The sequence below is a fragment of the Carcharodon carcharias genome (assembly GCF_017639515.1).
Source record: "Carcharodon carcharias isolate sCarCar2 chromosome 35 unlocalized genomic scaffold, sCarCar2.pri SUPER_35_unloc_23, whole genome shotgun sequence".
NCBI classification, from domain to species: Eukaryota; Metazoa; Chordata; class Chondrichthyes; order Lamniformes; family Lamnidae; genus Carcharodon; species Carcharodon carcharias.
In genome coordinates, this window is record NW_024470716.1 from 40,001 (window position 1) to 62,621 (window position 22,621).

Sequence of the window (22,621 nt, forward strand, 5' to 3'; positions counted from 1 at the left end):
CCCAGATCCCTCTGCACCTCGGAGTCCCCCAATTCCCCCCCCCACCCTCCGTTTTTAAATGGCTGCTCCAGAGAGCAGCTTCGGCTAGCGGGCACCCCCCCCCCCCCCACCCCCCCCCCCCCCCAGCAGCGGAGTATCCGGCCGGCGCCGGACTCATCCAGCCCTCGCGCGGCTGAAGGGCAGAGAAGGGTTGGGGAGGGTGGTAGTGGGACCCGCGGAGGGAGGGTAAAGCCACTGTGGGTGGGCAGAGTGCCTCCAGGTTCCTGCAGGTGGCAGCGGCGAGTCCTTGGAGCCTGTGCTCGGCACTGCCACTGTCAGGTGTGCTCTGGTACTGCAGGAACTGCTCTCGCGTGTTATTAAATACGAAGCATTAACGTCTCCCTCTGTCTGCCTTGGTTACAGTTTTGAGGTGACGAGCAACATGGAGGATGAGGACGACAGTGACGATGTGATCCTGCCCATCTATTTCAGGGAGAAGATGAGTTACCGAGATTACAGCACCTCCACATATATGTTTGGTCATCCACTACTGGTATCAGTCCCAAGGTCCCACCTATCCTGGGAAGCTTTGTATGAGCTTCTCCTCGAGCGACTCGCGTACGTCTGTCTGACTATTACACCTTAAATAAGGGAGGGTCAGCGCTGAGGGAGCGCCGCACTGTTGGAGGGTCAGCGCTGAGGGAGCGCCGCACTGTTGGAGGGTCAGCGCTGAGGGAGCGCCGCACTGTTGGAGGGTCAGCGCTGAGGGAGCGCCGCACTGTTGGAGGGTCAGCGCTGAGGGAGCGCCGCACTGTTGGAGGGTCAGCGCTGAGGGAGCGCCGCACTGTTGGAGGGTCAGCGCTGAGGGAGCGCCGCACTGTTGGAGGGTCAGCGCTGAGGGAGCGCCGCACTGTCGGAGGGTCAGCGCTGAGGGAGCGCCGCACTGTCGGAGGGTCAGCGCTGAGGGAGCGCCGCACTGTCGGAGGGTAATGGTTGAGGGAGCGCCGCGCTGTCGGAGGGTCAGTGCTGAGGGAGCGCCGCACTGTCGGAGGGTCAGTGCTGAGGGAGCGCCGCACTGTCGGAGGGTCAGTGCTGAGGGAGCGCCGCGCTGTCGGAGGGTCAGTGCTGAGGGAGCGCCGCGCTGTCGGAGGGTCAGTGCTGAGGGAGCGCCGCGCTGTCGGAGGGTCAGTGCTGAGGGAGCGCCGCGCTGTCGGAGGGTCAGTGCTGAGGGAGCGCCGCACTGTCGGAGGGTCAGTGCTGAGGGAGCGCCGCACTGTCAGAGGGATAGTCTGGGGTAACACAATTGGATGGGGAAGGGGACAGAGTATGAACCAGTTCCATGGGAAGTGAGAGATCTTTCTTCCAGCATAACATCTGAACTCTCGGCCATTATCTTTTCTGCAGACGGTATGTGTCACGCCCCACATCAGAAGACGAGGAGGAGGAAGAGGAGAATGACGAGGAAGACGAAGAAGACGCAAAGGAGGATGGAGAACAAGAGACATACCAACAGCAGACAAACGGACTGGGTGAAGGTAGGAATGAGAATCAGTAACACAGGGCACTGGGGGGGAGAGGGGTTACTGAGTGACAGTGTGAGGGAGCTGGATTAACATCAGTAGAGATACAGTCAGTAACACAGGGCGCTGGGGGGAGAGGGGTTACTGAGTGACAGTGTGAGGGAGCTGGATTAACATCAGTAGAGATACAGTCAGTAACACAGGGAGATGGGGGGGTGAGGGGTTACTGAGTGACAGTGTGAGGGAGCTGGATTAACATCAGTAGAGATACAGTCAGTAACACAGGGCGCTGGGGGGAGAGGGGTTACTGAGTGACAGTGTGAGGGAGCTGGATTAACATCAGTAGAGATACAGTCAGTAACACAGGGCACTGGGGGGGAGAGGAGTTACTGAGTGACAGTGTGAGGGAGCTGGATTAACATCAGTAGAGATACAGTCAGTAACACAGGGCATTGGGGGAAGAGGGATTACTGAGTGAGAGTGTGAGGGAGCTGGATTAACATCAGTAGAGACACAGTCAGTAACACTGGGCGCTGGGGGGAGAGGGGTTACTGAGTGACAGTGTGAGGGAGCTGGATTAACATCAGTAGAGATACAGTCAGTAACACAGGGCGCTGGGGGGAGAAGGGTTACTGAGTGACAGTGTGAGGGAGCTGGATTATTTTGACCGCCCCCCCCCACCTCTCTGGTTCTCTCAGGTGATGAAGGGGTTATTAACTCACCGACACCCACGCCAGCCCGTGACCCCGATGCGACCCCCGAACCTGACGGCAGTGACCGTGGTGCCTGTCCGGGAGGAGCGGACAGGGTCTCGACCCCGGAGCCAAGAGGGGGGCGCTTGGAGCCAGAGGGGGAGTGTGAGGTGGGCAGCCCCTCCCCAGAGAAGAGGCCCTTAAAGAAGCGCAAAGCCCGGGGGTCCCGAAGACCCCTCTTCACTTTCCAGAATGTCAATGCTAATGGGGTGACCGAGCGAGGGGCACAGGACAGGAGCAAAGTCAACTTCAACCGTGAGTGCTTTCAGCTGTGGCCTCAGAGTGCACCATGATTGTGGCCCTCCGTTTAACACAAGATCCGACAGTGCGGCGCTCCCTCGGCACTGACCCTCCGACAGCGCGGCGCTCCCTCGGCGCTGACCCACCGACAGCGCGGCGCTCCCTCGGCGCTGACCCTCCCGCGGCGCGGCGCTCCCTCGGCGCTGACCCTCCCGCGGCGCGGCGCTCCCTCGGCGCTGACCCTCCCGCGGCGCGGCGCTCCCTCGGCGCTGACCCTCCCGCGGCGCGGCGCTCCCTCGGCGCTGACCCTCCCGCGGCGCGGCGCTCCCTCGGCGCTGACCCTCCCGCGGCGCGGCGCTCCCTCGGCGCTGACCCTCCCGCGGCGCGGCGCTCCCTCGGCGCTGACCCTCCCGCGGCGCGGCGCTCCCTCGGCGCTGACCCTCCCGCGGCGCGGCGCTCCCTCGGCGCTGACCCTCCCGCGGCGCGGCGCTCCCTCGGCGCTGACCCTCCCGCGGCGCGGCGCTCCCTCGGCGCTGACCCTCCCGCGGCGCGGCGCTCCCTCGGCGCTGACCCTCCCGCGGCGCGGCGCTCCCTCGGCGCTGACCCTCCCGCGGCGCGGCGCTCCCTCGGCGCTGACCCTCCCGCGGCGCGGCGCTCCCTCGGCGCTGACCCTCCCGCGGCGCGGCGCTCCCTCGGCGCTGACCCTCCCGCGGCGCGGCGCTCCCTCGGCGCTGACCCTCCCGCGGCGCGGCGCTCCCTCGGCGCTGACCCTCCCGCGGCGCGGCGCTCCCTCGGCGCTGACCCTCCCGCGGCGCGGCGCTCCCTCGGCGCTGACCCTCCCGCGGCGCGGCGCTCCCTCGGCGCTGACCCTCCCGCGGCGCGGCGCTCCCTCGGCGCTGACCCTCCCGCGGCGCGGCGCTCCCTCGGCGCTGACCCTCCCGCGGCGCGGCGCTCCCTCGGCGCTGACCCTCCCGCGGCGCGGCGCTCCCTCGGCGCTGACCCTCCCGCGGCGCGGCGCTCCCTCGGCGCTGACCCTCCCGCGGCGCGGCGCTCCCTCGGCGCTGACCCTCCCGCGGCGCGGCGCTCCCTCGGCGCTGACCCTCCCGCGGCGCGGCGCTCCCTCGGCGCTGACCCTCCCGCGGCGCGGCGCTCCCTCGGCGCTGACCCTCCCGCGGCGCGGCGCCTCCCTCGGCGCTGACCCTCCCGCGGCGCGGCGCCCCCTCGGCGCTGACCCTCCCGCGGCGCGGCGCCCCCTCGGCGCTGACCCTCCCGCGGCGCGGCGCCCCCTCGGCGCTGACCCTCCCGCGGCGCGGCGCTTTCCTGCGGGTCCAGTGTGCAGACGACCTGGGTGGTGATGGTTTGAACAGATGACCCTCTCTCTCCGTCAGAGTGTCTGGGCTGTCGCTCCAAGTTGTTCCTTGACCTGACTTAAATTCTTCTGTTTCAGCTCAACTGTACATCGCCCTGGACTGGGACAGTGACATGAAGAAGCGGTACTACAACGAGATTGAGGCTGAGGTACGCAGCGGCATTAACCCCTTCACCTGCCGCTCTCCCACCCTCTCCACCCCCACCCGAGGCCCGACGCTCTCCGCCGGCCCCCTCCAGCAACTCCGGTTTATTCGTGTGGCTATTCGACTGGGGCGGCGTCACTGCCAGTACTAATCTCTCTCTCCCCCCCCCGCCCCCCTGCGCAGCGAGCAGGGGGGAGGGTTGAGCTCCGTTCTCCAGGGGCTGACCCTCCTCTGCACGCCCAGGGTGTGGGTGTGGGTGTGGGTTGGGGGGGGGGTGGGGAATTGTAACGCTGGCGCGACGCGGGCGATATAAACCTGCCTTTGACCGGATTTTCACTCCCGCACAGAAGTACGTGAAGGATCGCAGCATGGGGGTGATGCCCGCCAAAGCCTCGGTGACCTTGACCGAGTGCATCGATCTGTTTACAACGAAGGAGACACTGGAGGAGCAAAACCCCTGGTGAGGATGGGAAACACTGACCCCTCGCTGACCACCCCCCACCACCCCCCTCCCCCACCCCTCCGAACCTCCCTTGGTCTGTTCCCCAACTCCCCACTCAGCCTCCCCTCCCCTCGGCCTGCCCCTCCTTCCCTCCTCCCCTCCCCTCGGCCTGCCCCTCCTTCCCTCCTCCCCTCCCCTCGGCCTGCCCCTCCTCCCTCCTCCCCTCCCCTCGGCCTGCCCCTCCGCCCCTCCTCCCCTCCCCTCGGCCTGCCCCTCCTCCCCTCCGCCCCTCCCCTCGGCCTGCCCCTCCTCCCCTCCGCCCCTCCCCTCGGCCTGCCCCTCCTCCCCTCCCCTCGGCCTGCCCCTCCTTCCCTCCTCCCCTCCCCTCGGCCTGCCCCTCCTTCCCTCCTCCCCTCCCCTCGGCCTGCCCCTCCTTCCCTCCTCCCCTCCCCTCGGCCTGCCCCTCCTTCCCTCCTCCCCTCCCCTCGGCCTGCCCCTCCTTCCCTCCTCCCCTCCCCTCGGCCTGCCCCTCCTCCCCTCCCCTCGGCCTGCCCCTCCTCCCCTCCCCTCGGCCTGCCCCTCCTCCCCTCCTCCCCTCCCCTCGGCCTGCCCCTCCTTCCCTCCTCCCCTCCCCTCGGCCTGCCCCTCCTTCCCTCCTCCCCTCCCCTCGGCCTGTCCCTCCTTCCCTCCTTCCCTCCTCCCCTCCCCTCGGCCTGCCCCTCCTTCCCTCCTCCCCTCCCCTCGGCCTGCCCCTCCTTCCCTCCTCCCCTCCCCTCGGCCTGTCCCTCCTTCCTGCCCCCCCCCCTCCTCCCCTCCCCTCGGCCCGTCCCTCCTTCCTGCCCCCCCCCCTCCCCTCGGCCCGTCCCTCCTTCCTGCCCCCCCCCTCCCCTCGGCCCGTCCATCCTTCCTGCCCCCCCCCTCCCCTCGGCCCGTCCATCCTTCCTGCTCCCCCCCCATTCCCCTCGGCCCGTCGCCCCCTTCCCCCCTCCGCCTCCCGTCTTGCCCCCTCTCTGACGCTCTGCTTTCTGCCTCTCCCTTAGGTACTGCCCAGCCTGTAAGGAGCACCAACTGGCCACCAAGAAGTTTGACCTGTGGTCACTGCCCGAGGTCCTGATCATCCACCTCAAGCGTTTCTCGTACACCCGGCTCTGGAAGGAGAAGCTGGACACTCTGGTCGAGTTCCCGCTCAAGTGAGTGGCGTGTGCATTCGCCCCTCCCCCACACACACACCACACCGCCCCCCCCCCCCTCCCCACCCCACGGAGCTCGCTAAGCATGCTCCCCTTTTGAAGGGAGGGTGGGGGATCACTAGGCCAAAAGCTAATGGATAAGTCCCGCTGAAATATTGCACCTCGGGCAATGGTTGGAATATTGGGGGAAACACCCAAGTGAATTCCAAGGGGCTGTGGCATCCTTGGTTTGATTGGAGATGGAGCAGCGAATGAACGGTCAGGATCCCGGTGCATAAGAGAACCCGGGTGGGATTTGGACTAAAGGGGAAACTGGATTGACCCCCCTCAAACCTTCACAAACTCTGGTGTTAGGTTAATAAGCCCTTGCTTTGCTTATTGTTTTTTTTTACCTATACAGGGAAATCTGTTTGTTTGTTTGTTCGTGGGATGTGGGTGTCGCTGGCTGGGCCCAGCATTTATTTCCCCATCCCTGATTGCCCCTTGAGAAGGTGGGGGGTGAGCCGCTGCAGTCCGCGGTGCAGGTGCACTCACCGTGCTGTTAGGGAGGGAGTTCCAGGATTTTGATTTTGATCCGCAGTGAAGGAACGGCCGATATATTTCCATGTCTTAAAAGTTTAGACACATGAGAGCCTGTAGCAAGTTCCTTTCAGTGGGTACTTGAGCTCCCTTTAAATATTAACGGTTTCCGCAGAGAGTGTCACACAGGGGCCACTGGGTGAAGGTAGAGAGTGTCACACAGGGGGTGCTGGGTGAAGGAAGAGAGTGTCACACACACGGCACTGGGTGAAGGTAGAGAGTGTCACACAGGGGGCGCTGGGTGAAGGTAGAGAGTGTCACACACGGCACTGGGTGAAGGTAGAGAGTGTCACACGGGGCACTGGGTGAAGGTAGAGAGTGTCACATACACGGCACTGGGTGAAGGTAGAGAGTGTCACACGGGGCACTGGGTGAAGGTAGAGAGTGTCACACACACGGCACTGGGTGAAGGTAGAGAGTATCACACAGGGGGCACTGGGTGAAGGTAGAGAGTGTCACACAGGGGGCGCTGGGTGAAGGTAGAGAGTGTCACAGGGGGCTCTGGGTGAAGGTAGAGAGTGTCACACAGGGGGCACTGGGTGAAGGTAGAGAGTGTCACACACACGGCGCTGGGTGAAGGTAGAGAGTGTCACACAAACGGCGCTGGGTGAAGGTAGAGAGTGTCACACAGGGGGCACTGGGTGAAGGTAGAGAGTGTCACACCGGCACTGGGTGAAGGTAGAGAGTGTCACACAGGGGGCACTGGGTGAAGGTAGAGAGTGTCTCACACACGGCACTGGGTGAAGGTAGAGAGTGTCACATGGGGTGCTGGGTGAAGGTAGAGAGTGTCACACACACGGCACTGGGTGAAGGTAGAGAGTGTCACACACACGGCACTGGGTGAAGGTAGAGAGTGTCACACAGGGGGTGCTGGGTGAAGGTAGAGAGTGTCACACAGGGGGCACTGGGTGAAGGTAGAGAGTGTCACACAGGGGGCACTGGGTGAAGGTAGAGAGTGTCACACAGGGGGCACTGGGTGAAGGTAGAGAGTGTCACACACACGGCACTGGGTGAAGGTAGAGAGTGTCACACAGGGGGCTCTGGGTGAAGGTAGAGAGTGTCACACAGGGGGCGCTGGGTGAAGGTAGAGAGTGTCACACAGGGGGCGCTGGGTGAAGGTAGAGAGTGTCACACGGGGCACTGGGTGAAGGTAGAGAGTGTCACACGGGGCACTGGGTGAAGGTAGAGAGTGTCACACGGGGCACTGGGTGAAGGTAGAGAGTGTCACACGGGGCACTGGGTGAAGGTAGAGAGTGTCACACGGGGCACTGGGTGAAGGTAGAGAGTGTCACACGGGGCACTGGGTGAAGGTAGAGAGTGTCACACGGGGCACTGGGTGAAGGTAGAGAGTGTCACACGGGGCACTGGGTGAAGGTAGAGAGTGTCACACGGGGCACTGGGTGAAGGTAGAGAGTGTCACACGGGGCACTGGGTGAAGGTAGAGAGTGTCACACGGGGCACTGGGTGAAGGTAGAGAGTGTCACACAGGGGGTGCTGGGTGAAGGTAGAGAGTGTCACACGGGGCGCTGGGTGAAGGTAGAGAGTGTCACACGGGGCACTGGGTGAAGGTAGAGAGTGTCACACGGGGCACTGGGTGAAGGTAGAGAGTGTCACACGGGGCACTGGGTGAAGGTAGAGAGTGTCACACGGGGCACTGGGTGAAGGTAGAGAGTGTCACACGGGGCACTGGGTGAAGGTAGAGAGTGTCACACGGGGCACTGGGTGAAGGTAGAGAGTGTCACACACACGGCACTGGGTGAAGGTAGAGAGTGTCACATGGGGTGCTGGGTGAAGGTAGAGAGTGTCACACACACGGCACTGGGTGAAGGTAGAGAGTGTCACACACACGGCACTGGGTGAAGGTAGAGAGTGTCACACAGGGGGTGCTGGGTGAAGGTAGAGAGTGTCACACAGGGGGCACTGGGTGAAGGTAGAGAGTGTCACACAGGGGGCACTGGGTGAAGGTAGAGAGTGTCACACCGGCACTGGGTGAAGGTAGAGTGTGTCACACAGGGGGCGCTGGGTGAAGGTAGATTGTGTCACACAGGGGGCGCTGGGTGAAGGTAGAGTGTGTCACACAGGGGGCGCTGGGTGAAGGTAGAGAGTGTCACACACACACGGCGCTGGGTGAAGGTAGAGTGTGTCACACGGGGCGCTGGGTGAAGGTAGAGAGTGTCACACAGGGGGCACTGGGTGAAGGTAGAGAGTGTCACACAGGGGGCACTGGGTGAAGGTAGAGAGTGTCACACAGGGGGCACTGGGTGAAGGTAGAATGTGTCACACACACACGGCACTGGGTGAAGGTAGAGAGTGTCACACAGGGGGCACTGGGTGAAGGTAGAGAGTGTCACACAGGGGGCACTGGGTGAAGGTAGAGAGTGTCACACAGGGGGCACTGGGTGAAGGTAGAGTGTGTCACACACGGGGCGCTGGGTGAAGGTAGAGAGTGTCACACAGGGGGCACTGGGTGAAGGTAGAGTGTGTCACACAGGGGGCACTGGGTGAAGTTGGAGGGCGCCACACAGATGCTAATGTTAAACGGCTGTTTCACTCCACAGGGACCTGGATCTCTCCGATTTCCTTATCAATCCCAAGGCTAAAAACTCCAAATACGACCTGATTGCTGTTTCGAATCACTATGGAGGACTTCGAGATGGACACTGTGAGTACAGCACAACATCGGAGCTGGGGGAGGCCATTCAGCCCCTCCTCGAGCCTGTTACACAGGAACAGGAGGAGGCCATTCAGCCCCTCCTCGAACCTGTTACACAGGAACAGGAGGAGGCCATTCAGCCCCTCCTCGAGCCTGTTACACAGGAACAGGAGGAGGCCATTCAGCCCCTCCTCGAGCCTGTTACACAGGAACAGGAGGAGGCCATTCAGCCCCTCCTCGAGCCTGTTACACAGGAACAGGAGGAGGCCATTCAGCCCCTCCTCGAGCCTGTTACACAGGAACAGGAGGAGGCCATTCAGCCCCTCCTCGAGCCTGTTACACAGGAACAGGAGGAGGCCATTCAGCCCCTCCTCGAGCCTGTTACACAGGAACAGGAGGAGGCCATTCAGCCCCTCCTCGAGCCTGTTACACAGGAATTGAGTCTGGGTTAGGGGGCATGGGTTCGGTGACTGCCGTTGGGTGCTGTGTGATGCAGGGAGGTTGGTGAAAGTTTAAATGCGGCTGCACACTGGCCAGACAGAGCTGCTATTGAGGATTCAGTCACCTGCACCCTTATGGGAAGCTGTCAGAGGGCCAGGTGGAGCCCTGAATGAGAGTCAGCACCCGTGGGAGAGGGGGATGTGGTTTTTGGGGGCTGGGTGTGTGGGGATAGAGGGACGGATGAGAACTTTAACAGTTGATGTCCACTTACAGATACGACAATTGCCAGGAACAAAGATGACGGTCAGTGGTATTACTTTGACGATAGTAAGGTGACATTTGCATCGATGGACCATATCGTGGTGAGTGAGAAGCCATTAGTGTCCTAACTCAGCTCAAAGCCACCTGAACAGGGTCCTGACCAGCTTCAACCCCACCTCCCCGCCCCCCCCACCCGCCCTCCGTAAACCTCGGCTCATCCAGATCTCCACTGTCCCCCGTGTCCGAACTCACACCGAGTCCCCTTCACCCATCACCCCCTGTGCTCACTGACCCACACCGGCTCCCGGTCCGGCAACACCTCCATTTTCAAATCCTCATCCTCGTTTTCAAATCCCTCCTCACCCCCTCCCTATCTCTGTAACCTCCTCCAGCCCCTACACCCCTCCCTATCTCTGTAACCTCCTCCAGCCCCTACACCCCTCCCTATCTCTGTTACCCTCCTCCAGCCCCTACACCCCTCCCTATCTCTGTAACCTCCTCCAGCCCCTACACCCCTCCCTATCTCTGTAACCTCCTCCAGCCCCTACACCCCTCCCTATCTCTGTTACCCTCCTCCAACCCTCCGAGATCTCTGCGCTCCTCCAATTCCGGCCTCTTGAGCATCCCCCGAATTCCCATCGCTCCACCATTGGCGGCCGGGACTCTCTCGCTCGGGCCCCTCCATCTCCCTCAGATTGAAGAGAGCCAGTGTCCCCCACCCCTCTGGCTACCGACCCTCTCGCCACTGGAAACACTTTCTCCTCATTGACTCGATCCAAAACCACCCCCCCCACCTGCCCCCCCCACCACCCCCGTAATTCCGAACGCCTCGATTCAATCTCCGCCCTAAAAGGGGAACAATCCCAGTTCCTGCAGCCTCTCCACTGCGTGAACAGGAAGCATTAACTCTCTCGTTCTCTGACTGACAGAGCAGCGCTGCCTACGTGCTGTTCTACCAGCTACAGGAGAAGATCAACCAGCCTGCAGAGCCAGTCGCCTGTCCGAGCTGCAGCCCCCAGGATGAGAAGCCAGCTCCACCAGCCGACGAGGAGACGATGGATCTGGACTGACCGACTCCTCCCTCGGGACTGGAAACGTCCCGCTCTCGTATCTCTTTCCCACCCCCCCCACCGACCCACCATCGGTAACCAGAGCGAGACCCTCCCACCTGCCCCCTCCCCACCTTACCCACCATCAACACCCCCACCACCCCCCCCACCTCCCCCACTACCAAACCGCAACTGGATCAGCTGGACCAAATCCAGGAGTCCGGGGTCGAAGGTGTCGAGGGGCCTGTTGTCTGATGGGTCAGTGGGGGAAGGAGAGGGAGGGCCAATCGGTTTTGGAACCCCCCACCGCCGCCCCCCCCTCGTTCTAACCTGTGTCCGAGTGTGGCACCTGACCGTGCACTGCTTTTTAAACCCGCTGCCGGGGTGCGACTTTCTCTGTCTCCGTCTGGCCCGAGCTCCAGGCCGAGTTTTAAATTTTTTTAATTGTCTCTTAACCCGGGACCCTCCGCCGGGCGCTGGGCGATTTTGCCTCTCCTCCCTCACCCAGGACCAGGTAGGACGCGTTCGGGGGGTTGGGGGTGGGGGGAGGTACAGGAGGTTTTATCTACAGTCTCCCAGCTCCCCCCCCCCCCGCCACCCTCCCTCCAATCCCAAAGCCCAAACCCGGCGACGGAGCTTCTGTCGCTGAGGGGGCGGGGACCCCTTGGTCACTCACCGTGGGGGGTGGGAGGGTGGCGGAGGGACCTTCATCGGGCCTCAGGTCGGGGTGGGGGTTTGCTGGTCGTCCAAATTCTCTTCCCCCCCCCCCCCCCACCCTCCGGCCTCGCAGTCTGGCCTGACTGCTGCTCGCCGGTCTTCAGCTACCGGCGTCGGTAGCATATTCGACCTGGTGAGGCATCGCTCCTCCCCCCCCCCCCCCACCTCCGCCTCCACAGAGGGCGCCGAGGCCAAGCGGTAATGCCACGATTGGCCGATTCGAGCTCGTGGTGTGGGTTTGTCAGCCGGCGTGCGAGATCTTGCTGTGCGACACGCTGGTTCCAGATTCTGGAAGATTGGAATATTATTTGGAAAGGTTCGTCTTTTCTCTCAAACTGTTTGATTATCTCAGGGATTTACAGTTCGATGCAGTTATGATGCAAAGGAGTTCCAGTTTCCAGTGAAACGTTCCCCCTCACCATCCCTCCCCTCCCTCCCTCCCCCCTCTCCGAGGTTCCTCTGCTCCCAGTCGATTCTCCCTCCGTCCACTGTGATCTTTGGGACGTTTCCACAAGTGGCCTTAATGCTTGTTTGGGTTTGTAGTGGGTGGTGGGGTAGTTGCGCTATCGGGATAGGGGTCTGTCAGCGCACAGTCGGTGTGAGGGCGGGCAGGTTGAAAGATTTTAATATATACGCTGCTCTATTTATAACGCGGGCAAAACTCCACGCTGGGTCTGCGCACACTCCCCGCCCAGTCACTCTGAATAGTTTTAGGAACTCTGCTCATGCAGTCGTGTGCATGGGTAATACACATACATGTGCACGCTCACTCACACGCACACGCTCGCTCTCTCTCTCTCTCCCTCTCTCTCTGACACTCGTACGCACAGTCACTCTCTCACTCTCATTCTCTCTTGTGCACACTCGCTCTCACACTTTCTCGCTCTCACACTTTCTCGCTCTCACGCTTTCTCGCTCTCACGCTTTCTCGCTCTCACGCTTTCTCGCTCTCACGCTTTCTCGCTCTCACGCTTTCTCGCTTTCTCGCTCTCACGCTTTCTCGCTCTCACGCTTTCTCGCTCTCACGCTTTCTCGCTCTCACGCTTTCTCGCTCTCACGCTTTCTCTCGCGCTTTCTCTCGCGCTTTCTCTCGCGCTTTCTCTCGCGCTTTCTCTCGCGCTTTCTCTCGCGCTTTCTCTCGCGCTTTCTCTCGCGCTTTCTCTCGCGCTTTCTCTCGCGCTTTCTCTCGCGCTTTCTCTCGCGCTTTCTCTCGCGCTTTCTCTCGCGCTTTCTCTCGCGCTTTCTCTCGCGCTTTCTCTCTCTCTCTCTCGCTTTCTCTCTCTCTCTCGCTTTCTCTCTCTCTCTCGCTTTCTCTCTCTCTCTCGCTTTCTCTCTCTCTCTCGCTTTCTCTCTCTCTCTCGCTTTCTCTCTCTCTCTCGCTTTCTCTCTCTCTCTCGCTTTCTCTCTCTCTCTCGCTTTCTCTCTCTCTCTCGCTTTCTCTCTCTCTCTCTCTTTTTCTCTCTTTTTCTCTCTTTTTCTCTCTTTTTCTCTCTTTCTCTCTCTTTTTCTCTCTTTCTCTCTCTTTTTCTCTCTTTCTCTCTCTTTTTCTCTCTTTCTCTCTTTTTCTCTCTTTTTCTCTCTTTCTCTCTCTTTCTCTCTCTTTCTCTCTCTTTCTCTCTCTTTCTCTCTCTTTCTCTCTCTTTCTCTCTCTTTCTCTCTCTTTCTCTCTCTTTCTCTCTCTTTCTCTCTCTTTCTTTCTCACTTTCCTCTCTCACTTTCCTCTCTCACTTTCTTCTCTCACTTTCCTCTCTCACTTTCCTCTCTCACTTTCCTCTCTCACTTTCCTCTCTCACTTTCCTCTCTCACTTTCCTCTCTCACTTTCCTCTCTCACTTTCCTCTCTCACTTTCCTCTCTCACTTTCCTCTCTCACTTTCCTCTCTCACTTTCCTCTCTCACTTTCCTCTCTCACTTTCCTCTCTCACTTTCCTCTCTCACTTTCCTCTCTCACTTTCCTCTCTCACTTTCCTCTCTCACTTTCCTCTCTCACTTTCCTCTCTCACTTTCCTCTCTCACTTTCCTCTCTCACTTTCCTCTCTCACTTTCCTCTCTCACTTTCCTCTCTCACTTTCCTCTCTCACTTTCCTCTCTCACTTTCCTCTCTCACTTTCCTCTCTCACTTTCCTCTCTCACTTTCCTCTCTCACTTTCCTCTCTCACTTTCCTCTCTCACTTTCCTCTCTCACTTTCCTCTCTCACTTTCCTCTCTCACTTTCCTCTCTCACTTTCCTCTCTCACTTTCCTCTCTCACTTTCCTCTCTCACTTTCCTCTCTCACTTTCCTCTCTCACTTTCCTCTCTCACTTTCCTCTCTCACTTTCCTCTCTCACTTTCCTCTCTCACTTTCCTCTCTCACTTTCCTCTCTCACTTTCCTCTCTCACTTTCCTCTCTCACTTTCCTCTCTCACTTTCCTCTCTCACTTTCCTCTCTCACTTTCCTCTCTCACTTTCCTCTCTCACTTTCCTCTCTCACTTTCCTCTCTCACTTTCCTCTCTCACTTTCCTCTCTCACTTTCCTCTCTCACTTTCCTCTCTCACTTTCCTCTCTCACTTTCCTCTCTCACTTTCCTCTCTCACTTTCCTCTCTCACTTTCCTCTCTCACTTTCCTCTCTCACTTTCCTCTCTCACTTTCCTCTCTCACTTTCCTCTCTCACTTTCCTCTCTCACTTTCCTCTCTCACTTTCCTCTCTCACTTTCCTCTCTCACTTTCCTCTCTCACTTTCCTCTCTCACTTTCCTCTCTCACTTTCCTCTCTCACTTTCCTCTCTCACTTTCCTCTCTCACTTTCCTCTCTCACTTTCCTCTCTCACTTTCCTCTCTCACTTTCCTCTCTCACTTTCCTCTCTCACTTTCCTCTCTCACTTTCCTCTCTCACTTTCCTCTCTCACTTTCCTCTCTCACTTTCCTCTCTCACTTTCCTCTCTCACTTTCCTCTCTCACTTTCCTCTCTCACTTTCCTCTCTCACTTTCCTCTCTCACTTTCCTCTCTCACTTTCCTCTCTCACTTTCCTCTCTCACTTTCCTCTCTCACTTTCCTCTCTCACTTTCCTCTCTCACTTTCCTCTCTCACTTTCCTCTCTCACTTTCCTCTCTCACTTTCCTCTCTCACTTTCCTCTCTCACTTTCCTCTCTCACTTTCCTCTCTCACTTTCCTCTCTCACTTTCCTCTCTCACTTTCCTCTCTCACTTTCCTCTCTCACTTTCCTCTCTCACTTTCCTCTCTCACTTTCCTCTCTCGCACAATATTAGCTACGAGCAGTTTGTGAGAGAGGGGCTACCCTGCAGACAGAGCTAAGTCAGTTTGCACTCCTTACCCCCGCCCCTGGAAACAGATGCCCTATCGCTCATCACTCACCAGACCAGGGGTGTCTGCCCCTTGACATTGCAGCTTTCATTCAGGCTTATTGCTCCGAATCGAGATGGGGGGGCGGGGAGGAGGCGAGTTAAGGGCCGGTGTTGGGGGTGGGTAGTGAGTGAGTGGAGGGTCTCGGGGGGGAGGGGGGGGCTGGTGAGTGAGTGGTGGGCCTCGGTGGGGGGGAAATGGCCCCCTCCCTACGACCCTCCTAATGGCACAGCTTCCCACACAGGTACTTGCCCCCCGCCCCCCCCCCCCGCAACCCCTCCCTCCCCTGAGGGAGATAAAATTCCAGTCGCCCCCCTCCTCTGTCTCCAGCCCAGCCAAGCGAGCAGTTTTGCGGGGTGGAGGGGGGGGGGGTGGTGGCGAGTTGTTGGGGGTGCTGTTTACGGTCGGTTCCGAGCTGAGCGAGGCAGGTGTCTGACGTGTTTAGACCCTGATCCGGACGTCCCTTCCACTTACCCTTCCCGCTGTGTGGCTCAATCCCAATCAAATGGGTAATTTTAATGTTCCAGCCACGTTTCTGTTATGAATTTTGCCCTATGGAGGTGGGGGGGGGAGGCAGAGGGAGGGAGAGGGGGTGCTGGTCGCTGGTCCTCAGGGAAATGGATGGACATCTGGAGCCACCAGTCACAGTCGGACTGATTTCAGTCTCTCAGGGTGGGGTCGGGGTGGTGGGTTTGGAACCCATGGTTCAGGTGCAGTCTCACCGGGATGGGGCCAGAACGCACCTCCCTCCCCCATCTCCTCCCTCTGCTCCCCCCTCCCTCCCCCTCTGCTCCCCTCCTCTTCTCCCCCCACCCCCCCACCCCCACCCCATTGCGGCTGGGTGGTGGTCAGCAGCCCTGTCCAGCTAACTCCCCTGCTCTGGCCCACCCTGGGCAGTCATTCCTGTGCCTGAACTCCAGAACCCACCTGTACAATTTGTCGAACTGATGTTTTCATTCGTCAAACGACTTTGGTAAATAGACACTGATTTTAAAGAGTCTCTCGGCAGATATATATTGTATTTTCATATAAAGAGAGAGACTGTCCTGCTTTTTTTTTTTGTTTAGTTAATTGCTGCTCTACAAAATGATGGGTTTTTATTGTTCCAACAGCCTCAGACTTGTGTATATAAATATATTAAAAAGGAAACCAAAATGATTTAAATTAAAGCAATCTCTTGCTGCACATGTCTGACTCTCACTGGAGCCACTCCCTGCTCCGCTCTCACAGATATCAACACATCTCCGGCAGAAACTCGAGCCTCCTTCTGGTCTGGAAGGCGCTGCCTGAAAGGCCGATGGAAGCAGATTCGATAGGGACGCTCAAAAGTGGGGGGAGTTAGGGGGGGTGGGGGGTGTGTAAACTGGCTGGGCTGCCAACAAAGGGGCAAAACTGGGATCGTTCTCCTTCGAGCGGAGAAGGTTAAGGGGGAGATTGAATCGAGGCGTTCAGAATCACGAGGGGGTTTGGATCGAGTCAGTAAGGAGAAACTGTTTCCAGTGGCAGGAGGGTCGGTAACCAGAGGTTGGCGGTGGGGGGTGGGGGGGGTTGTCTCAGGAGGAGCGGTTGAGCAGGTTGGGACCTGTGCCCCTTGGAGTTTAGAAGAATGAGAGATGATCTGATTGAAACGCCCTGAGGGTCTTTGAGAGGGTTCGGGTACCTGGACGATGTTTCCCCTTGTAGGCCATTCAGCCCATCCCGCTTGCTCTGCTATTCGACACGATCAGGGCTGATTGTCCAGTTCAATGCCGTTTTTCCGCCCCCCCCACCCCCGTACTCTTTTTTTTCCCCCATATCCTTTCACATCATTGGTATTAGAAGCAAGGGACACCGTTGAAGAATAAGAGGGAGATGAGATTAGAAAGTGTAGATGTACAAAGGGACCTGGGTGTCCTTGTCCGTTAGTCACTGAAAGCTAATGTTCAGGTGCAGTCGGCAATTAGGAAGGCTAAATGGTGTGCTGGCCTTGGTCGTAAGAGGATTTGAGTACAGGAGAATTCTTGCTTCGATTGTATCGAACCTTGGTTAGGCCACACCCGGAGTACTGTGTGCAGCTTTGGTCCCCTTCCCTGAGGAAGGATATTATTGCCGTAGAGGGAGTGCAACGGAGGCTCACCTGCTTTTGAGAGTGGGGGAGGAAATCAGGAGCATGAAGGTATAAGAGCAAGACTCTGTCGAATGTCTGTTGTGTGCGCGCAGCACCTCCGATGGTGGGAGAATGGAATGGCACTGTGACATGTTTACATAGCAAACTCCCATTATAAATGTGGAGTGAAGGATTTAATCTGGAAAGGGTCAACAGGAAGTGAGCACTGGTAAAGAACCTTTTTTTTCCTTGGAAGACATGTTCACTGGAGCAGGATGATGCATATCTACAATGCTGCTATCCTGGAACATAGGGTGCCAGAAGAGAACAGGATAGTGCCAGACAGGGATTCTCAACTAAGGGCAACTGCTTGATGACAGCATTTTAATTGGTTCGTGACCAGGGCTTTGTGTGGTAACAGTAAAAGGAGAACAGCTCCTAGTCTGCAAAGAGGGAAGACCTAAACCCACCCACCACCCCCTCCTGTGTAAGATTGCAGCAATTCTGCCATAGTAGCTCGCTAGCTATCCCTCAGATCCCTGTAACCTGCTTTCTCTGAAAACCCCTGTCAAGAGGAAAAGGGGACGAAATCACCAGTGAACCACAGACTGAAAGTGCTGGGAGACCACCTCGTGTGATCAACAACAAACTGCAAGGAATTTGGAAGAGGTCAATTAAAATCAACCCATCGAATCCTGTACTCCAGATTGGTGCTATTGAACTGTTATACCTCACCATTAAAAGCCATGTTTTGTGTGTCTTATGTGTGTGTGTGTGTGTGCGTGTGTGTGTAGGGATTTAAGGGGGTAAAGTTTAAGTTATGGAGTTAGAAGTTAGCTCATAATTCTTTCTTTTGCCACTAGTTAAAGCCAATTTGTTTAATAAACAGTTATTTACTTAAGTTTACAAACCCTGGTGCTTGTATTCTATTAACCTAAATTGAACAGTTTGGTAAAATTGGGGAAATCATTGGTTTGATCAAACTTATCACATCTGTTGTGGCTCGGGGAGCAGTGGGACTTGATATTACAGCGCACTATCTCCAGTGAACCGTGACAAAGTTTGGGGGCTCGGGTCTGAGATATTTTGGAGCAAAAGACAGCAGCGATTTGGGTGTAGATTTAGTGAGAAATAAAAGCTAAAAGGAAACACCAAGTTTGTACTGTCAAAAATAAGATGGCACTGGAAATTGCTAAAGCTTTCCTGTAAGTGGAAGAGGTGTCCTTGACGATTTTACAAGGGATTCCAAAAGCCAGGTTCATTGAATTGGCAAGTACATTAAGAGAAGAGTTGCCTGCAAAAGCTGGGAAGGCAGGGATAATGGAAGAGATGGCACAGCATTTGAAATTGGATGGAATGCCAGAGAGATTGAGTTCTCCAAGAGGTGGTTCATTGAAATGGGCTGAAATTCAGTTGCACATTTTAAAAATATATTGGAACTAGTGGCAGCAGAAAAGGAAATGGAAATGCAAAAACTTGGATCTCCAAAGGGAAGAGGCAGAACGGCAGGAGAGAGAAAACAAGGAAGGGGATTAGAAATGGCGAGGTTAGAAAAGGAGGAGAGAGAGAGAGAGAGAGAGAGAATTCCAGCTTTGAATGCTGCCAGTTAGAAAAGAGACACCAGTAGGTGAGGCAGGACCTATTTCCAGATCAGAACCCAGTGGGGGGGATGTTTAAATTTGTGCACGCTCTTCCAAGGTTTGAGGAAAGGGATGTTGAAGGATTCTTTATTTAATTTGAGAAGATAGATAAACAAATGAGCTGGCCAGAGGGAAACTGGACCTTGCCCATGCAGAGCAAGTTGACAGGTAGAGCACAGGAAATTTATGCTTCACGGTCAGGAGGTTTCTAGGGATTATGATGCGGTGAAAAGGGTCATTTTGAGCGGATATGAGTTTTGAAATTTAAGGGAAAAATGCTTAATCCTTTCAAACTCAACTTAAGTTTGCCCAGGCAAAGTAGTTTTGACTGATGGATACGAGCATTAGGAGTTGAAACTAGCTGTGAAGTTCTGAGAGAGAATATTCTCTTGGGAGAACTTACAAACTCCCTACCTCCTGTAATAAGAACCTTCTGTTGAAGACCAAAGGTTGCAACAGCCAGAGAGGCAGCAGTAAAGGCTGACGGTTATGAGCTGACCCTTATAAGTAAACCTTTAGTCCATCACCCCCATAAATTTGAAAAGGATAGAAAGTGGGAGAGTGAAAGGAAGGCAAGTAGCCAGGGTAAAGATGGGAGAGCTGGGAATACCTTGAGACCTCCTCCCCTGGTCAGGAAGGAAGGTGCTGAGGTTGGGGGTGAAACTCAAGGGCCTCAAGTGTTTCCATTGTAATAAAGTGGGACATGTTCATTCAGAATGCTGGAAGTTGCAGGGAAAGCCTGTGGGGCGTATTGGAGTTTGTAAGAGCGAGTCCAAAGAGGGAACTCAAAAAGAAAATGCCATGGATCAAATTGTAGCTTTAACTACAAATAAGGGTGTGGAGGTAAACACAGCTGTGAATGCAGGTGAAGTGTATAAGATAGATGAGAGATATAAAGGGTTTTTGTCCAAGGGAAAGATAACCCCTTTTTCATCAAATGATGCAGCTAAACCTATAACTATATTAAGAGACACAAGAACTACTCAAACTCTTGTGCCAGAGAAGGACCTAGTTTTCCATCCAGAGTTCAATGAAAGCTAAAATATTGGTAAAGGGGATAAGTGAAGAGTATAACCCGATTCCACTGTACAAAGTGCAATTGGAGTTTAATTTGTTATCTGGGTCGGTGGTTTTAGGAGTGGTTAAGAAGTTACCCGTGGAGGGAGTTGATTTACTCGTGGGGAATGATTTGGTAGGAGTGAAGGTTATAGCTTCACCCACAATTATGGAAAGTCCAAGCGGGGCTAAAGAGAAGGAGCAGTTACAAGGACGAGTTCCTGGTATTTTTTCATCGTGTGTGGTGACCAGAGCAACGGCTGAACAAAGTCCATCACCAGAGGTCAGAGTAACACCACGAGCAGATGTCAGAGTAGCTGCAACTTTCTTCAAGGATGGGGATCATTCAAAGGAAGTGTTTGGCAGGTCTTCATTAATCCAGGCTCAGAAAGCAGATCCAGAGTTAAACAAGTCAACACAGTCACCTCACACTGAGGCTGAAGGAGTTGCGGAATTAAAAATTGAGTTCTGATGAGGAAGGGGAGACGCCCTCACAGACCTGCAGATGAGGAATGGAATGGAAGGTCGTTCATCTGATAGTGGCACCGCCCAAATATCATAAGAGGATATTGCAAGTAGCATCTAAAATCCCTATGGCAAGACATGTAGGAATATGGAAAATCCGAGCATCGATAAACAGGCAATTTACCTGGCCAAGATTTAATAAGGACGTAGTGCAATTTTGTAAAACGTGTCATGCATGTCAGGTAGTAGGTAAACCTCAACATGTAATCAAACCAGCGCCTTTAATACCCATACCAGTTTTTGAAGGACCGTTCAGTCAGGTATTAGTAGATGGTGTAGGATCATTACACGCTCCTGCTTTCATTTTGGGTAAAGTAGCACTTTAAAGTAGCAGACTGGTGGGAAAAGAGTTGGAGGAACAAGTCAAGTCAAAATCCAGCATACGTGATCCAGAGCAGAGTAACGGGAAAGAGGAGAAATCCAGAAGTGGAGATCGTAAACAGAGTAAAGACAACGATAGAGCAGAATGGGCCAAATCGAAACCTAGAAGCCGAGATAGAGAACAGAGCAAAGACAAAGATGGAGGGGAAAGGGACAAATCCAGAAAGAAAAATTAGGGTTAAAGATAAAGTAAAGAAAGAGGGAAAACATGCAAACTCAAGAAGCAGAGGCAGGGAACAAAAAACACAAAGAATTGAGGGTTAAATCCAGTAGTAATGATGCGGACAGGTCAAGAGTGAAGATCTGGAATTAAAGAGCAAAATCCAAAAGCAAGGAAAGGGTTAGAGAAGCCGGTGGGGTCCTCTTCCAAGAAACTAAATCGATGTCGGAGGACGTGCTCTACAGCAGAAGAAGAAACTAGCATTGTCGTTGTTTCTTCAACGCCTCTGGGGTTTATGTCCAACACGATAACAAAGAAACGCTAATCTACACTGACCATAATCCGCTCGCGTTCATTCAGAAATTTAAAACTTGGAACGCGAGACTGTTTCGATGCAAAGATAATGTGATTGCAGATGCATTGTCCCGGGTGTAAGTTACTGAAATAAGTATGAGGGGGAAGGATCGATGAATGAATGAATGCAAGTCTCCTGTTTTGTTGCCTACGTGTCACATACCTTGTGATGAAACGTACTTTTTAAATGGCGGTTCATCCTTTTTAAGGGTGGAGGCACGAAAAGAACCTTTTTTTTTCTCTTGGGCTGCATCTTTAAAATTGGACTGTGGCTTTTTTTTAAAAAAAACTACCACGGCTGCAGCCGAAAGACGTGCTCACTGGAACAGGATGAGGGAAATCTACAATGTTGCTATCCTGGAACAGAGTGTGCCACAAGAGAACAGGATGGAGCTGGAAAGGGGAACTGCCCGATGACAGAGTTTTAACTGGCTCCTGACCAGTATGGTAACAGTACAGGCAGAACAGCTCCTAGCCCACAAAGAGGGAAGACCTAAAACCTCTCTCTCTCTCCCTCCTGTCTTTGTAAGATTCCAGTAATTCCGACATAGTTGCTAGCCGGCTATCCCTTACATCCCTGTAACCTGCTTTCTCTGAAAACCCCTGTCAAGAGGAAAAATTATTCACCAGTAGAGATATTGAAAAGCAAGTTTTTCAACCAGTGAACCACAGACTGAAAGCGCTGGGACACCATCTCGCATCATCAACAACAAACTGCAGGAATTTGGAAGGCATCGATTAAAATCAACCCATCGAATCCTGTACTCCAGGTTGGTGCTGCTATTGAACTGTTTTATCTCACCCTTAGAAGACACACAGGACGTGGATTTTGTGTGTGTGTGTATAGGGATTTAAGAAAGGGGTAGAGTTTAAATTATGGAGTTAGAAGTCAGCAGTTCATATCTCTTTCCTTTGCCGCTAGTTAAAGACAATTTGTTCAATAAACAGTTATTTACTTATTAAGTTTACAAACCTGGTGCTCATGTCCTGTTAACGTAAATTAAACAGTTTGGTAGAGTTGGGGCATTCTGGTGGTTTGGCCAAACTGTTCACACCTGTCTCGGCTCAGGGAGTTGTGGGGCTCGATATTACAGCGCACTATCTCCACTGAGTCCTGACAGCACGATAGTCACGGTTTAAAATTTACACAGTTGGATTAAAGATGTGCGATTCCACAGAGCGCTGGGAGACAGCAGCTTTCTCCGGGACTGATTATATTCTGCCCGCTCGCTCACAGGTCAGACCCGCTGGGTGCCCTGCACCCTGCCCACCGCCAGCTCTGTTCCCCGCAGAACTGCACAACAATCTCTGGGGGGGGGGGGGGTGGGGCGGGTTGGGGGAGAACCTCGGGAGTCTCCCCGGTCCCTAGTGTGGCTGAGGTGAGGGTGTCCACCCTGCAGGACTGCAGCTGTGTCGCCTCTTTGTGAATTACACAGAGAGGAGCAGGGCTTCTGATAAAGGGGGGGCGGGGGGGGGGGGTGTCGTCAGGAGGCCATTCAGCCCCTCGAGTCCCTGCTATTCAGTAAGGTCATGGCTGATGAGAGATATTTCAACTTGGGGGATGGGGCCGTCGATATGAGACGGTCACTAATCAATCCAATCGAGGGAGGGGGATTCAGGAGAAAGGTCTTCACCCAGAGAGCGGGGAGAATGTGGAACTCGCTCCCACAGAGAGGGGTCGAGGTGAATCGGGTCGATGCGTTTGAGGGGCTGGGGGGAGGCTGGATAAACACCTGAGGGGG

At 55.6% G+C, this 22,621-nt stretch overlaps 1 protein-coding gene across 1 annotated transcript in view; it reads left to right on the top strand.

The window, feature by feature from the left end:
* Positions 1–10,746, top strand: part of usp11 (ubiquitin specific peptidase 11) — a 44,962-nt gene extending 34,216 nt beyond the window's left edge. The window contains exons 11-19 of the mRNA XM_041181413.1: positions 403–597; positions 1,384–1,514; positions 2,198–2,506; positions 3,939–4,009; positions 4,353–4,465; positions 5,488–5,637; positions 8,775–8,878; positions 9,584–9,672; positions 10,501–10,746. Coding sequence (XP_041037347.1) covers positions 403–597; positions 1,384–1,514; positions 2,198–2,506; positions 3,939–4,009; positions 4,353–4,465; positions 5,488–5,637; positions 8,775–8,878; positions 9,584–9,672; positions 10,501–10,641 — 1,303 coding nt within the window. The 3' untranslated portion in view covers positions 10,642–10,746. The remainder of the gene's footprint in view (positions 1–402; positions 598–1,383; positions 1,515–2,197; positions 2,507–3,938; positions 4,010–4,352; positions 4,466–5,487; positions 5,638–8,774; positions 8,879–9,583; positions 9,673–10,500) is intronic.
* Positions 10,747–22,621: the final 11,875 nt, after the last annotated feature.